Below are 17,236 nucleotides of genomic sequence, written 5' to 3'. Positions count from 1 at the left end.
CGCTGTGATTTTGAGGTTATCCAGTTCAACAGGGCTCAGCCTGTTCTGATGGACAGCGTGAAGGAAAGTGAGGTGAGCTATTCTACACAGTTTGGAGACTTCACCTGGAGTTTTGTTTGTTTATTATGCTGATGTTTGAGATCTGAGCTGAAGCTGAGCCCCGAAACAGTAGAGGAGCAGTATGCAATATCTGCCTTCTGGCTTTATAGCGTCTTAAGATGGAGTCCCACCATTAACCCAGCGCTGCCAAGTTCACCAATAAACCACATCCTCAAGTGCCACATCTACATGGTTTTGAAATGCCGCCAGGGAGAGGGACTACCACCTCTCTGGGAAGTGTGTTCCAGTTTTGGTGAAGTAAGTTTTTCCTCATATTTAATCTAAGCCTCCCATGGCACAGACTTAAGGCCATTTATTCTTACACAGTTGCTTGTTTCTTGATAGAACAGACCAATCCTCACTTTGATACAACCTTTCAGGCAGGCATAAAAGAGTGTTAAGATGCCCCCTGAGCCTCATTTTCTTCAGGCTGTACTTCAGCTGGTCCTTGCAAGACTTTATCTTGTCATTTTTGTGGGTTTTTAATGTCTGGTAATGGATTCATAGAAATTATTTCCAGCTAGTATTTTGTGGGGTCTAAGACCAGCTGGGCCAAGTGCACCCCAGACAGAGGAGGCCACAAAATGCCATCCAGTTGCATCAGTGGAACAAGTCTTGGTGTTTGTAAACATCCTCTCCTCACCAGGGTAACTAACTCCCAGAAGACTCTTGTACAGGGGTTTTCTCCTTCTCTCATCCTGCCTCCCTCTTCAGCGTTTTGCACGAGCCCTGCAGCTTCAAGGTACACTGCTGTATCATCTGTGAGGGCATCAGAGCTTCCCTCAAAGAGAGAGGATGGATCCCCAGAGAGAGAGACCCAAGGAAGTGAACACAGAACATCTAATTGGTAAGCCTGGTTCTGTGCGTGCGAGTGGGCTTTTTCTCAATAATATTAAAACGGAGCAGAACTAACCAAACAAAAAAAAAAGTACATTTGATCTACATTTGATATTCATCATAGATTGGATATGAAAACTTAGAATCTGCCACTGTGAGTGACAGAGCAAGTTGCCTCACTCTGCCCAGCCAGGATGCATCGGCATCTACCTTCTGCCAACATGATCCCATGTGAGACGTTAATTTTGAGGAACTAAGGATTTTTAGGAAAGATAATAAGTTGCTGAATTAGCTGAAGTAGATAGGTAATCTTTGTTCGCAGTTAACAGAAGCCAGATCTTAGATAAGCTACCCCGGATCTTGTAACTCATTTCTTGTCAGGTTTATGTTTATGTAGCTGTGCTTGTAATGAAAAACAAAACGTGCTAAATAGGACATAAGATAGCTGCAGATTTCCTGCTTAAAGGACCCATTGAACACAGGAAACTGTAAGTTCTACCAAGGATTCATCTGTCACGAATGCATTGAAAAGGTAGAAAGGTCAGGACGAGGAAGACTCATCTTACTTCCTCATTTTGGGTGACCCCTCCCCAGAATAGACCCCCGACTCATTATAAGAAAAAAACTACGCATGCTTAATAGCCTTTTTTGCCAATTAGCATACGAAGCGAGGAATGGGACATGACAGGGGTATGAATATGTATTTGTATTTTGGGTATTCAACACTTTTGTAAATAAAAGGCTTTGTAATTACCTGTGAATTTCGCAGTGCGAATTAGGGAAATATCCTCCGTGCTGCCCGTAATAAACACACACTTTCTAACTTTAAACTGTTAGAGAGTTTTTGTCCGTCACGGTTGGGTATCGATACTAGATCAATACCCATATTTCTTTAATAAGTCACATGGATGAAAAAGACTGATTCAGCTATTGATATACTTCTGTATGGAGGGATGGGCTGAAGATAGGAAAATAGGATCAAGTTAGGGAAGACAGAAGAATTTTTCAGCCTCTACTAGAAAGCAGGAAGGTACATGGTGGTCTGCTCCATCTTTTTGCTGCTGTAGGAGACTTAGGAGACTTTTGCCCACACTGAGTTTTTCATTTGCTTTCTGAGTGTGAAACTCACATCATGAGTTTGTTTACCAAGTGTGCTTGTGATGTAGCCTGAGTGTATCAAGAAAAAATGAAGTGAATCTTATTCCAGCACCCTGTAGCTTTTCCGCAACTGCTGAGTGATGAGCTCTCACATTTTGTTATGCATTGCAGCTCCTGGTTTGCTCTGGACTAAAGAGTCAAGTGAGGTTTTTGGTAGTTACGACTATTAAAATCCACACACAGGAATGGAAAATCAGGTCAATGATATATGGGATTGTGACTGGTTCTTCACTATTGTTTTTTTCTAGAGTCTTTGATTTGTTGTGTGGTTAAATGGTTTGAAACTTTGGGGTAATCAGAGAAGATCTGAGGTGGTTTGGGGGAGCTAGGAGTTTCATTCAAAGGCATATTTTCAAGTTCTCCTTTTCTAATTGTAACCTACATTATTAGCTGGCATCAGGATCTCTAGAACAGTTCTTGTGGAGAAGGATTCAATCATACTTTTTTAAATTTTGGATGCATGTTATTTGCCCATGGTGGTTAAGGGTGTTATGTTGACCCCTAACTCTTCTCAGCTGCTTGAGTGTCAATCTGCTGAGTGCTAGAATTTTTTCCCGTCTATTCCCCCTGTCTGTGGATTGTGTCATTCCCACCAGACATCTTCACAGTGGGTTCAGGTGGGTGGTAGTAGATGATGCTACAACCCAAAATTGCTTTTGAGGAGGTTCTTCATAACCAAATTTGTTACTGGAGAAAAAAATCCTCAGACATTTTCTGTAAGCTGGTAATTTATGTGAAAATAAGAGAGTGAGTAAAAATGTTGAGTTCTGCTGAAAAAAAATCCCTTCATGATTAATTTGTTCAGATTTCAGATTAAGAATGATGCCTATTCCGTGACTTTCTTTGATCTCTTTCCACTGATTAAAAGACACTTGACTGCTGGTACTTTATGTACCTGTTGTAGCCTGACACACCAGTTGTGTAATGTGAGATACATGTGTAGAGAGCAGATAGCAGTGAAAGGGTTAAAGATTTTCACATAAAATACTAATAATCCTGTTGTGATACACATAGCCTTAAGGTTTACAGTAATTTGCTTAGGGAAGCTCCTCAAATCAATTTTACTGCTGTTTGCAGAGTGTCTGATGATACCTCGTACAACAACCAGGGATTTGAAATTGCTGGGGTTTTTTTGGGAAGGGTGAGAAGGAAAGCTGGGCTCTTGGTGCACCAGCTCTGTGCCCAGCTCTCGGGGAGACCTGAGCCCGGGCCTTTCTGAATGCCGATGTGTTTACATGTGGGTGATTCAATCTGCATCGGGGGCCTCCGAAGGAGAACGGGCAAAGCTGCGAGCAGCAGAGGGCTGGATGCAACACCCAGGAGTGCAGGCACAGCCCAGCCATGCACAGCACCCAGGAGGGGCAGGGGCATCAGGAGGGTTGTGCTCTCTGTCTCCTTCCCCAGGCTGCTGGGAGCGTTCTGACAAACTTGTCAGTCCTGCTCTGCTCGTCTGCCGCCTTGTGCCTTACACACCCGGGGGCCTCATGCTATTTCCTCTTTATCATTTCTGTCTGCCTGTGAGTTTTATCTGGTATCAGAAATTTCCAGTGCTGCCTTACACCTTTGAAATAACTTACCTTACTACTGCCTTTCCTTCAGGCACTACAATAATGAAATTGGTTTTATATTTGTTTTATTTCATTAAAATGAAATTTTGGGATGAGATGAGCTGAACGCACTGAGACAACTGCTTAAAATGCATGGGCATGCATTTTGACAAGCACTAATTTTGAAGTTTATGGTCCAGTGGATGGACTGGTCCATGAATATTCCTCAAAATGTTAATCTAAAAAAAGCAGGAGTTCCCCTCATTTACCTTGTTACCTGTTTCACCCAAATTAAACCCCCTGCCCCACCCAAGAGTTTCATACTCATGGTTACTCCACCCATTTTCATTTCATTCACAGCCCCCAGCTTTGGTAATACCTTTCGTTTTCCTCTTTTTTTCCTGTTGCAAAATGTATTTTCTGAACCTTTTTTACCTTATGTGCAGAAGGGCCATAAAGTTGAATGTTTGGTTAGGTCTTTATGGCTTTCTTTGAGCGATGGGAGGGAGGAAGAGGGAATGAGTTTCTGTGGACTTTGTGGTCCCAGATGACTGCACTGAGATGGATGTACATCCCTGGGATAACTCCTCAATTTTGTATTCAATGCTCTTCTTTTTTGTATTTTTTATAGCTGACAGGCGGGAAGGAATTGGTGTCTGTGGCTGGATCCTGGTTTCCCTTTCATTCATCCTGGTGCTTATTACTTTTCCTATTTCCATCTGGACATGTATTAAGGTAAGTTAGCAGGATTTGAAGTACATGATGAATGCTGTACTATCATTGCTGTTACTTTTTTACTGATTTAGTTTAGACAGGGCGCCTCACATTCACGTTTTGGGAATCATAAGGGTTTGTAGCAAAGATATGATCTGGAAATGAGATCCACGCTGGTTCTTTCACAGATGGTCTGTGTTGCCACAACTTCCTCACTTAATTTCTTCCAGTCTCAACATTCATCATCAGTTAAACTTCCAGTTAAACATCAGTTGAATGCCAGGCCTTCAGTAGTTGTGATGCACTAAGCGAAGTAGTTTAGATTACCTGAGGTGAGAGCCCCTTTGCCTGCAACTTCTCTGAGTGTGCTGCTGCTGATGAGAAAGCTCTGGGGTGTTCTTTTTAGATCACTGTTAATTCTTTCATATGTGATCTGTTTTGTAACCTGTTTCCAAGGACAGGGGCTGAGTTTTTCCAGCAAATCGTGAGTCAAGTAGAAAATGTGAAGAAAGCAATTTGCAGCTTTTTTTCTTCCTATATTATCTGTACTTCACATTTAATATGGGTGCCAAAGATTAAAGGACATGGGAGTGAGAATAGAATTAGTTGTAAAATTGTAAATTTAAAATATTTTCCTAGGTTGTCAGAGAATATGAACGTGCTGTTGTGTTTCGTCTGGGACGTATACTGTCTAAGAAAGCAAAGGGACCAGGTGAATACATGCAGTTTTACTCTGTTAAAGTCCTCTGGGTTTGTTTATGTTATTACAGTGCACTCAGACCACATAGAGAATTGCAGAGGTTCCATGAAATACTTCTTCATAGCATAGAGGGGAGTGAGAATGTCCCCTCTAGTGCAGTTCCTTTACCTGCAGACTATCTTTTCTGAAAAGAAGATACACCCTCCTGTCATAGTACAGACGTTTGAGTACCTTGCTACCAGAAATGACTTTGCTGCTGAGTAGTCTGGACAACAGAAGGATGATTTCATGCTGCAGGCACAGTGCAGGGAGGTTTAAATGCAATGTTCAGGTCTGCCACAGTCTTTTTTGGGTGACTCTGGCATCTCTCCCTGCACCTCACTTCTGACACAACTTGTTTCTGCTAGTTCTTTAGCTGTCCTCTGCTCTGAAAATGTTAAATGTGTCAGGGCAGGGGCACACAGCAGCTACCCTGAGTCTGTTATAGTCCCTTAGGAGCAGCTTAAAAATCACAAACCAAACCCAGCTCCATGAAGAGTTTGCACTGGTGTAGTTACTCCCACTGGGCAATGAAATGGGTGAACTGGAAGTTGAAATAACAGGAGAAGTCCTTTTCAGGTACTGTCCTTCCTCTTGAATAGTAGTCATGTGGTCCAAACAGCAGCTAGGCCTGGTACAGGGCTCTTCTGTGTGGCTCTGGGCACCAAAGCAAGGTGCTGAGATTACAATAGAAGATTAGAAGTTTTGTCCAGTCTCCATCTCTAGTGATGGAGAGTGGGGGACTCCTTCACAGGATTTGTCACATCTTGGGACAGTGTGTCTCATGTGGTGCAGGATTCTGGACCTGGGTAATGCCTTTCCTGAGGACACATACTGAAAGGAAAATTAAAGGCATGGAAGGAATTTTTGCCAGAAGTCTCCTGGTAGACTTCAGACAAGAGCTTCACGCTGCCCACTTCCAGACCAGAGTCCTAGGTCATTAAGCTCTAACGAATTCACATTATTTCTCTGCACTTCTCTCTGTTATTTGAAAAACGTCACTGTTGTCATGTCTTATTAGCAGAAAGAATAGCTGCAGTGATGAGGCAGGGTGTTATTCCCCATCCTGTGGGTGTTTCATCTGTTTATTTTCTCTAGGGTACCTCTCTGCACTTCAGTTTCACAGGTGTTTCATCAAATAATTTTTTATTTTTCAGGAATTATCCTTGTACTTCCTTGTACAGATACGTTTATCAAGGTTGATCTTAGGACCGTTACCTGTAAGATTCCTCCACAAGAGGTAACTTATCCAGTGGCCAGCTAAGTCAGGAACAAAAGATGCAGCAGATTCATGGCACAATCAAAAAAAAAAGCACGTTTTTTACTTTTGCCGTGCTGAGCTACCATATGGAATTCAGTTTCTTTGATGTGTATTCTGGATTTCAAGCTGCTTACAAAACAACTTCCTGCCCCATCCCTGGAAGTCTTCAAGGCCGGATTGGAGGGGGCTCTGAGCAGCCCAGTCTAGGGGAAGGTGTGCCTGCCCATGGGAGGGGGTGATGATTCTTCTAATAAAAAGCTGCATCATTGCAGGTCAAGCTGGCGTTCAGAACTGTGGTTTCAAAACAAGGAAAGGGAGTTACAAGCGTGAATGAGAGACAGAGAGGAGAGGGCTACAAAATTCCCAGGTGTAAATTAATGTCCTAATGAAATTGGATCTGACATGGAGCTCACCATTCAAAAGCGCCTTCTACATGTGTCTGAAAAGGCAAATTACACATGGGTAGCAAATCCCATTAAATTAACAGGAATTAGCAGACAACCTTCCACAAAACTCAGGTCCAAGCAGGAATGGATGCAGGAAGCAAGATACATCCAAGCAAGATATATTTTCAGTCATTTTGTTGGCGCAATTTGACTGAAAAATTTAATCTGAAGAATTAGTTGTTGAGCAGTCCTGTTCTGATCAAGTTTTGGTTCCGTGTGGCCCCAGCTCCATGACAGAACAATTATTCTGCTTATGAAGCTGGCACTGCTGTCCTCTTCCTTAAAGAGCAGAGGGAGAAGAGGCAACTCCAAGACCCTTTGGGCCCCTAGAATTTCCTGCTGTGTTCCCCAGAAGATTTTTTTTTTTTTTTTTTGGGGGCTATTATATTTCCGTAAACAGAAAGAATCTTTTCTCAGAGTACAGGGTGCAGGGGTGTGTGGTGTGAAATGAAAAATTGCTCCCCAAAAAAGTGAGGTTGGAAGGAAGATGGCTGCACAACTTGTGTTGTATAAGGCTTAGCAGGTTTTGGCCCAGCTTCTGCAGCATTTGGCAGGGTTTTTGTGAAACATTCACTTGCAGGCAAAAGATGCTGAGGAGGGAAGTGATAGTGGAGCATCATCTGTTCTCCATTGAGGCCAGTTGCCTTCTGAGGCACAGGGAACTTGTCTCGTAAAACATGACAACACTTCTATGAATGCTTAGATATTTCTATCAGTTTGTTCTCATGATTTCTTGCACTTTTTGCTTTTATTTGTTGGTGTATAAATTTTTTGGGGGAAGTAGCACAGATCTTCCAAGCTGCATGAAATGCATAAACTCATAATTGGACCTTTCTACAAGAAAGGAAGAGGATAGCCATCATTTATTATTGCAAAAAAAAAGAATTCAAATTATCAGATTCACTTACTATTGAAGCAGTTATTTAGAGGGTATGTAAAACATTTTCCTCCAGGTAAAATTTGTTGATGCTGGGCAGCTCTCTTGAAGTAATTTCTTGGGGGAATGGCAAAGAAATCAAAATAAATTCTTAGTTTCTTTGAGTTATCAGTGCTTTTTACCCACTAAGGTTAAAAAAAAAAAAAAAATCCTCTTTTTAGGCAAAGGATGCGTTGTTGGATCTTTCTGTGACTGTGTGAATTTTTCAACTGCAGATTCTCACGAGAGATGCTGTTACTGCCCAGGTGGATGGGGTGGTGAGCTACAGGATCCACAGCGCTGTCAGTGCTGTTGCCAATGTCACTGATGTCCACTCTGCGACCTTGCTTCTGGCACAGACAACCCTGAGAAACGTCCTGGGTACACAGAGCTTGGCTGAGCTGCTGGCAGGTCGTGGGGAGATTGCACACAGGATCCAGGTAAATCTGGCACTCAAAATTCACAAGCACACAGATGTCTTCTGAGGAGTAGCAAATTAGAAATAATCTTTCTTTCTTCAAGAAAGATAATAAAATCTCCCTTTATGGTTTTTTTTTCAATTATGCATCTCATTGCTTAGAGTCAGAAAGAGTTATTCTAAAGGTATTTCCCCATGCTCTTGTAGTAGAGTCATCTCTATCAAAAAGCAATTAAAATTCTGAAATGATCAGTGACTAAAAAAATATCAGCTTAGCCTTTGCACAGAGACAGCTTTAAACATGGAGAAAGAGGGCTGCTGCTTATGGGAAACTATCTTGAGCAAACCCTTGATTGAGGCAAGATTTATATCTCCTGTCATTACAGCTAAGAGCATAAAATGGAGTTATTGTATGCTTTAAAATGCCATCTGGTTTCTTTTTTGATTTGACAGCCAAGCAGAGAGCAGAGGAAAAATCCAACAGCCGATTTACTAATTTCAGTCAGAGACAAGGCATAGTCAGACCAAAGAGAGACTGTACCCTCTGCAGCCAGGAGAGGCAGGGTCATGGTTGTGGTGTGGACTGCAGGAGTGCCCAGGAGCCGGAGCACAGATGAGTTTGCCAGTGCTGCAGGGCTGTCTTGGTCTCACCCACAGTGTACTTTTTTCATGTTGGGCTGTTTAAGAAAGATGCTGTACTGTTTCCTTGTAAAAGGGAGAAGTTTAGTAAGTGCCCACCTAAGGAAAGTACGGGGATTGTAATTTAGGAGGCGGGAGAGAAGCCACACAGGAGACACTGGTGTTGACCAGCAAGTGTTTCATGAGGCTGTGGTGCCCACTGTGCACACACCGTGCTGGGTGCTGGTGCCCCTGGAGCATCCCTCTTCCTGCTGTGCAGGCCTGCCCTGTCCTTCTGTCCAAGCAGGGTACATCACACGGCTTTCTCCCAGCCAGCACTGTGCTCTTCCTGGCATGTTGTTTGTCCCCAAGGCTGCCCTCGACAGTGCCACGGAGCAGTGGGGAGTCAAAGTGGCCCGTGTGGAGGTCAAAGATGTCCGGATCCCCATGGCCATGCAGAGGGCAATGGCAGCTGAAGCAGAGGCTGCTCGAGAGACAAAAGCTAAGGTGAGACCCATGACAGTGTCCGCTTCCAGGCTTTCATTTCCTTGTCGTAGAACCACAGAATTGTTTAGGATGGACAAGACCTCTCAGATCACCAAGTCCAACTCTTAAAAGCACGGCAGAGTCCACCACTAAACCATGTCCCTAAGCACCACTTCTACATACCCTGTAAATGACCACCAGGGTTAGTGACTGCATCACTTCTCTGGGCATCCTCTTCCAATGCTTTACAACTTAATTTTTTTTCCTAATATCCAATGAGAACCTTCCCTGGGGCAACTTAAAGGCCATTTCCTCTTGTCCTATGGTTCCAGTAATCCAAGCTAGTTTGTTTTCTCCTCATTATAAAACTGGATTTTCACCACCTTGGGCAGCATTTCCGTGCCATTTCCATTTCTGTTCCTTTGCAGGTTGTGGCAGCTGAAGGAGAAGTGAATGCTTCCAAAGCTCTCCAGAAGGCCTCCATGGTGCTGGCCGAGTCTCCAGCGGGTCTGCCACTGCGTTACCTGCAAACATTAACAGCTGTGGCAGCACAGAATAATTCCACCATTGTCTTCCCTCTCCCTATAAATATGTTTGGGAGTTCGGGGTGGAAAAATATAGGGGGATAGAGACTGTTTTATGCTAGCTCTTAGGCCACAGATATTTAAAGGTTTTCCTAGGAAGTAAGGGGGTCCTGACTGGCAGAGTTAAGGAGAAGCATGTTTGAGTCCTCTGTCCCTAAAATAAGAGTAAAAAAAAATTAATAATCACACACAGCTCCCACACTGAGAACCTTTGCATTTGAAAAGTTCAGACACTAAGCAGTTCCAGCATAGACTCAACTGAAAATAAAATGAAAGAAAATATGTGAAAGGTATGTTAGACCTAATATAAAATTTTAATGATGCTCTCACCACACTTTACAGAGTGTTACAGTTATTTGGTGATTTTTCTACTAGGCGAGAACCTTTGTGCTGTTGATCTACTCCCCACAGCAGAAGGGTCAGACAGTGGTATTTAACTCAAGCCCTGTGGAGTGGAAAGGAAGGATTTGGCTCTTAACCTTAGATGTATTCTTTCATTAATATTGGCAGAATTACTGGATAATGGATATGTCAGTGGAACAGCCTATTCTTTATCTTATATTAATAGAAATTAGTACTTGCTTTACTGACCTCAGCTGTATTTTGCCATATGTGATGTTTATATAAAAGCTATATAATAGAGAATGTATGACCAGACATTACAATCACATTTCATAAATGTGAAGGCTGGGGCAAACCTTGAGGTCCTCTGTCAATTTAAGTGTCTGTCTTATACCTTCAGTGGCTTTCTTATCTTCCTTTATGTATGCCATGAAGCAGTCATGCAGGTTTTCCTGAAATAAGCCTTCCCTACCCTTCATCCAAGCAATGCATGACAGCTGAGAGGAAGATATTACTGATATCCAGGTTCAGCTGATGCTAAATTTGAGTTTGCAGCCTTCAATGATAGCTATTCAGTTCACAGTTCAGGCACACAGAGATGAACTCTCTTCTGTGAATCTGAAATTTCTTGTGATGGAGCTGTTTTGGTAGGTGCTGCTCCAGTGTAATGAATTGGGCACATGAGCGTCACAGCTGCCCCTTCTATCAGTGGGGTCATTTGATGCCAAATCAACCACCTCAGCATGGATCTATTAATTATCCTATCACTGACACAGGCTCTTGTTTTTACTGCAGTGTAGGACAAGCATTCCAAGTGCCAAAGGTCTGTGCTCAGTAGGTGGTGGCACAAACAGTGGTATGAGCATCTGAGGATGGTGACCTACCCAGCTCTCCTCCGCTTCAGACACGACTGCCAAATGGCAGTTTGTTGGCAAGCTAAAGAAGCAAAACCTGTAGCTGAAAGTCATCTGCTTATTAGTGTTACCAAAACATTTTCCGCAGGTTTTTTCTTACCCTAAGAAAAGAGCAGTTTTGAGTTAAATTCTAGAAAAAGAAAAGCCTAAAAGACATGTGGCTACAGAGTGCAATTAAAAGCAATTCTGCACCCAGCCTAACAAGCCTGTGGAAGACTCCCAAGTCCAGCAAAGGAAGTGCTCAGTGTACCACTTCTAGTTCCTGCTTTAGAAGTGTATGAAATCGAGCCATGGGGTCAGCAGGGCTCAAAATTACAACCAGAAACAAGCTGTTACTTGAAGCAGGAGTGTAACACAGGTAAGTCCATGAATGCCCAGTTTTCTTTTTGACCCATGAAAATTTCTTGGCCTTTTTAGTTTTTTTTTTTTTTTTTTTTCTTGCCCAGGACTGCAGGAATTAATCAGGCAATGCACAATGTGTTTTTCTTTTGACTCTTCACAGGATAATTGCACTGTTGTATAATAGCTCAAGGAGACAGGCACTCCTGCCCTCTCTTCCCCAGTGTCAGGTACAATAAACACAATAAGTAGTAGAGGAACTGCATTTTTGTTTTATTACCCATGCACACATCAGCAAAACAGCAATGGAAGCAGCCCTCCAATGTTTCAGGTGCCACTGGGATGCACAGGCTTTGCAGGAGGAATTCTGGCAGAAGGTGAGCTGCAGTCCCACAGAGAGATGTGGGGGTCAGAGCCGTGGTTCAGACATGGCACAGGCTGTCAGAGGTGCTCAGGAAGTCCTGCAGGTGAGCACAGCTCTGCCGGCGCAGAGTGCTGCGACACTCGCTGTCCTCTGGCATTTTCTCCACCCAGGCTTGTGCATCAAGTAAGTATTGCATCCTGAGTGAAGATGGGACAGGTAAAGAAGGTTAGTCATGATTCCTGACATGGAGCAATGGGCAAGTGTAATCCCTGAGCTGCTGCACCCCTCCACAGAGGCCTCTCTGAAATCAAGAGTTGTACTAGTCAAGAAACTTGCCAGAAACTTACTTTCACCAGCAGATTAACTGAGCTTTGCACAAAGGTTTGGGAAGTGTCAGTGCCAAGCTGGGACAGGCTTGGCTGTACTTGTGTTTTGAGTATGTCAGGTAAGCTTGGGGTAAGTTTCTGTTGGAGTTTCCAGAATGACACAAAAGGCCCAAGTGCACACCAGTGGGACAGTGAAGAGAAGTTTAGTTCCAACAGATTATCCCAAAATGTTTCCTAATTTTCTGTGATGAGAAGCCATGTAACTTCCAGTATTTCATGCCTGAACTGGAGAAGACTTTGGAGGCAACCAGTACAGGTGTCCCTCTACTGGGACACCATCAGAGATGGTGTCTATCAGGCGTCTTTTGAAGCAGGCCACTGATTTGTCACTCACTTTGGTGCCATCTAGAGATGAAAATGGGACTTTTTAAAGTTTTTAGGAAAGCGGCACTCACAGCTTGGTGGAGATCTCTTCCCTAGAAGCTTTCAGAGACATTACCTTTCTCCAGTTCTGTGCAGGGAAATGAAACATCTAGGATGTCTTCCCCACTGAATATTTGATAGTGTCATATTAAATTCCTACTCAGATAAATTCCCTTTTTTCATTAATGTCACAGTGAGAAATGAGAAGAATATGCTACTCGCATGCATGATGTAACAGCAGCCTTGGGAGCTGCTCTTATTCATGGTCCCACACATTTCTCCTGCAAGCACAGGAGCTGTTTAAGGCATTTGCAGTAGATGGGCTGGGTAGCTTTTCCCATTCTCCTTTTCCAGCTGTGAGTTTTTAACCCAGGGGAACCAGGGCCAAATTTGATTCTGAGAATGGTGGCTCAGCTCTTCCCCATAGCTCCACTTTTGGCTATGGAGTGGAAACACTATGCATTTCAGTAAATCCAGAAAAATCAGTCTCTGGGAAATTTGGTGCTGCCTTTACTTTCTGGAGGTATTCTAATAGACTGAGTATCTTCTGGGTTTATGGTCCATGATAGCAGCTGCTGCTGCCCAGAGATCATTTTGCACTTACTTGTTGTTGCAATCAGCTGTTTGCCCATCTCTCCCCATGAGGAGGTAGCGTTTGCCAGGGACAATGTTCAGCTTGCACATGGAACGTGACAGGAACTGTCGGTGCTCACCCACTTGGATGCTTTCATCCGCAGCTGTGGGATAAGAAGGGAAAACCCCATGAACTTTTCTAACAGACAGAAGAACTGTAGCCGACAGCACACAACCCCCTGTGATCATTTGCCCCACTGCTAATCCAAGGTAATATTTCACTTGGGAATTGGGGCTTTGTGTGTGAATAAATGGCTGTGCTGTGGTAGGATATATTTCCCTTAGTAGGACTTAGGAAAAAGTAAGCCACTTTTGCCTTAGCTGGTTGTCTTGGCCTTTGCAGGAATTATTGAAGGAGATGTTTTCCTATAGATCTTAGGACCTTTCAGACCTTATGGAATTTGCTTAAATCTCAGAGACTAAAGGAAAAGCCAAGGAAAATAGAAAACATGCTACTATCTTCCATTTCAGAATGCTCAGGTTCAAGGTGGTCTTAAAAGCTAGCAAACTAAATTCAAACATTTTGAGGCTCAGTAATGCAGCAGACACTATTAAAATCTCACTCTCCTTAGCAGACCTGACCTGAACTTTACTGATGCAGCCTTTATTCTATTCCCTCTGAATCTGATACACAGGACAATCTCCTGGTGATGTTCATGTTAAAGTAACTTAGAAGATTCTGATCTGGGTTCTGGCCCAGAAGTTTGTTCATTCAGAATTGTACTGCCCACTACAGAACTGGGCATCCAAGGCAGATGAGGTGGCTGCTCAGATACTGCAATGGCATGAGAGCTGAAAAGATGCTTTTTCATCCGACCAATCTCAGGTTACAAGGACTCTGTGTTGTTTAACTAAAATAACAATTTTCAAAGTCCTTTTGGAAAAAAAAAAAAAAAAAAAGGCAATTAACAACAACATTCTAATTTCTTACTCTCTTTCTATCTATAATTCGAATTTTCCTGCACAAATATTAAACCAGTTTAAATTACAGGTAAATTACACCACAGTCTATTTATCAATTAACAGAATCTTGTGCAGCATCTGCGCTAATATAGAGTATTATATTACAAGTATGGAAAGACTAGTCATCCAAATCCTAAAAGTAGAAAAAAACCTGAAGTAGAATATTCTAACATTAATTAGATTTCAGAGAATTTTACATAGACTGCTAATCTGTGAAACCTAGCTTTAAGAACCTTATCTACCAGCTAGTTAAAACTTGCTTCAGTTTAATATGTTACTTATACAACTGAATTCTTAGTTCTTAGAGAGAATATAAATTCCTGTAGGTTTTCGCATGTAACCCAAGATCTTTTTGCTGTTCCTATGCTACATGGTGTCCTGAATTATCATTTTGTTCATGGAAAGCAGAGATGGGTCAGAACTACTTGAGAAAATGATGATGTTATGCCTCATTGGGCTTAAATTACTAAGCTGTTTCTCGGTTCATATGCTTCACAAATGGCCTAATACAATTCAGACAGTGGGATCATAAGCATTTTGAGTTGTTACCTCAAGTGCTTATTATGTAATTTTAAATTTTAAATCCCCAATTAAAAAAAAAAAAAAGTTGAAATGTAATGTTTCAAAGCATTCAAGCAGATTTTAAGGAAAACAATTACTTCAAGTTTTAGCATCTGTAATGGGAAATAATGTCTAAGGGAAGGGGGGGGGGGGCATGGAAGAAGAGGGGGAAAAAAAGAATCTGTGCTACTTAATGAGCTATATCCTTCCCCTAAAGGATTCCTGGAAGACTCATAGGACAGCAAAAATATTAGCCATCCAGAACATACACACTAATTCTATCAATAACCAAATTAATCTGAGAAGCACACCCCTGCAAAATTCTCTTTTGCTGACTCCAAGCAGAGAATGCAAGGAATAACAACACTAGTTGAGTCACAGGCTGATTTGGGCGCAACATCTAGCTTTTTCTTCATCCTCATATGGCTTCATGACTACTGCCAGCCTTTCCCAAGCCTCCTGAAAGCTTCCTGATGCTCAGAAGCTGCATCTGACAGCACAAACTAAAACGAATTATCAAGTACATGGGAATGGAAGATATCCTTTCTCTTCAACTTTATATTCAAAGGATGTTTCTCTCAGCTACCAAAACCCCAAATCTTTCCAGTGCTTGCCTGCAAGTTGTGAGTACAAATGCATTTGGACCCAGAGCCCTAAAGCCTTTAAATCCTGTAGGTATTCCCAAGACATTAACAAAACTTTCCATCAGGCTACTATAATCTCCTACAGTCAGTATTTTGACCACTAGGTACATTATCTCCATAGGGAAAGCCCTGGGGATGTCAGATGCTCTCTCTGGACCCAGGAAGCACGGACCTTATTTTCCTACAGGAACTGAACACTGGGCACAGATCACGAGTTGTGTGCCATGAAGTACTGTGTGACATTGCCAGGCCCCTGGGCAAAGATTGATGGAGTGAGTTAATTACTCTGTTCCAGAGAGGGAAGATTTCTAAACCTTTGAAGTTCCTTTTTAAAGGCAATCCCTGGCTGCCAAACTCAAAACTTGTAACCACATGACACCACAGCAGCTGAAGTCTGACGTGTCAGCTGACAGCTCCCCCAGAAATTACTCTGAAGAGCATCAGTGCTCGCTGGGGCTGCTGATTAAGTTCACATGGGGGCAGCTGGGATGACAGGCCTGCAAAAGGACGTTGTCTAAAAGCTGTGAAAACCTTTACATTGCACCTAACAACAAAGAAGCCTTTATATTTCTTTAGCACAGTGATTAAGTTGAAGTTCCAGAAGTTTTCCTGTCTTCATTGACCTCAGGCAAGCCACTGAGGACAACTCTTAGCCTGTTCCACAAGGGTTGCAATTGCTTAATTATTAGTTAAGTAATTGCAATTTCAAATCTTCATTTGGTATCAGAACAGAGTTCAGTGGATACGTCCACACGAGAACAAATAAGGATCTGTCAGTAGTCTATAAAATGAAATAGTTGATGCAGAAGACATAATATCCACACTCTACATGTTTTTTGAGGGCTTATCTTAGACTAGCCCCAGTTTGTAACCATGGACTCAATGAGTCTGGAATGTGTCTTCTGGTTTATTTTCATCTGAAATGGTTGAAGCTCGTGTGCTCTGGGATTGCACAATGTGAACCAAAACCTACCCCAGGGATGAACGGAACAGTGAGGCAGCTGCACCAAACAGGCCTTGTAATAAATGAGCCTTCTTGGAAACCTACTGTAGAAATATATCTGACCCTAATTTTCCGTGGCAGAAGGTGGAATCTGCATGGCTCATGCTGGCTAGCATTTAGTCAGCCTAGTTTTCCTACAGGTGAATGAAAGGAGTCAAACATTTTGATACTTACATGCTTTAAGAATTTTGTGGATTTTGGCCTCATAGTAATCAAAAACATTCTTCTCTGTACTGTTGAGGATCTCCACCTCGTATGCTGCAACAGACAACAACTCTGTGATGCCAGATGGCAACATAAAATTGCATCCAAAGACTGAATAATAAGTGTGCTTTTACCAAGTGTCTGAACAGAGGCCAGTGTACCAACTACTCACAAACCATGGAATTATTAATCAAGGGATTCTAGATTTGTATTCCATTGTTTGTATTTTTTCAAGGAAGCTCCTCTGTGGTTGGGTTTCCAATCTTTTTCCTGTCCTTCTGTTAGCATCTAACTTACCAATGGTGCCCATCTAGTTTTCCTTCAGTAGTTTGTCTAATTTTGTATCCAAAGAAGATGCCAGAAAGGCAAGTTAACAAAGGAAAAAATATTCATATAGCTCTGCAGAAGGAGCTACTGAACTATGGCATGCCATGCAAACCCTGTTCTTTATTTACATCCTGTTATATGAGGCCAGTAGGGGATTGTGGTACTACACCATGGGTTTTTTCTAAACCCTGTAACATGATGCCCACCCCTCCTTCCCCCAGCATCCTGCTGCATCTTTCCAAGGCCTTTACTTCCCACTTCATTGCCCTGATGACTACAACTGTGCATGCCTTCGTTTATTTCTCCTTGGCCTCTCGGCCACATACAGAAATCCAACTCAGTTCAGGAGAGGTCTGGGCACGTAAAACTA

General features: G+C 42.5%; 2 protein-coding genes across 6 annotated transcripts in view; one reads left to right on the top strand and one right to left on the bottom strand.

The window, feature by feature from the left end:
- The first annotated feature begins 855 nt into the window (after positions 1-855).
- STOML3 (stomatin like 3) lies at positions 856-9,868 on the top strand. The gene is made up of 7 exons (XM_040055255.1): positions 856-946; positions 4,273-4,376; positions 4,995-5,067; positions 6,252-6,334; positions 7,954-8,157; positions 9,126-9,260; positions 9,668-9,868. The coding sequence occupies exons 1-7, from the start codon at positions 895-897 to the stop codon at positions 9,866-9,868; spliced, it is 852 nt and encodes a 283-aa protein (XP_039911189.1). The 5' UTR covers positions 856-894.
- A 1,802-nt stretch (positions 9,869-11,670) lies between these two features.
- Positions 11,671-17,236, bottom strand: part of LOC120749473 (complement C4-like) — a 53,231-nt gene continuing 47,665 nt past the window's right edge. For 3 of the 5 annotated variants that reach the window (XM_040056906.2, XM_058419486.1, XM_040056908.2), the window contains 3 exons: positions 16,510-16,593; positions 13,136-13,268; positions 11,685-11,979 (listed from right to left, as the gene is read on the bottom strand). In XM_040056906.2, the coding sequence (XP_039912840.1) occupies positions 11,841-11,979; positions 13,136-13,268; positions 16,510-16,593 (356 nt within the window). In that variant the 3' untranslated portion in view covers positions 11,685-11,840. Of the gene's footprint in view, positions 11,980-13,135; positions 13,269-15,711; positions 15,830-16,509; positions 16,594-17,236 lie in introns of those variants that run through there. The other 2 variants (XM_040056905.2, XM_040056907.2) reach the window with 2 other exon arrangements.

This window comes from Hirundo rustica, chromosome 2 (assembly GCF_015227805.2).
Source record: "Hirundo rustica isolate bHirRus1 chromosome 2, bHirRus1.pri.v3, whole genome shotgun sequence".
In the NCBI taxonomy this organism is placed as follows: Eukaryota; Metazoa; Chordata; class Aves; order Passeriformes; family Hirundinidae; genus Hirundo; species Hirundo rustica.
The sequence above is the reverse complement of the archived record's forward strand: the minus strand, read 5'-3'. Positions and strand labels throughout refer to the sequence as shown.

Coding starts and splice junctions, on each gene's coding strand:
- STOML3 (XM_040055255.1), top strand. CDS start 895: ATGGATCCCCAGAGAGAGAGACCCAAGGAAGTGAACACAGAACATCTA. Junction 8,158..9,125: donor AGATTGCACACAGGATCCAG/GTAAATCTGGCA, acceptor TTTGTCCCCAAG/GCTGCCCTCGACAGTGCCAC. Junction 9,261..9,667: donor CTCGAGAGACAAAAGCTAAG/GTGAGACCCATG, acceptor GTTCCTTTGCAG/GTTGTGGCAGCTGAAGGAGA.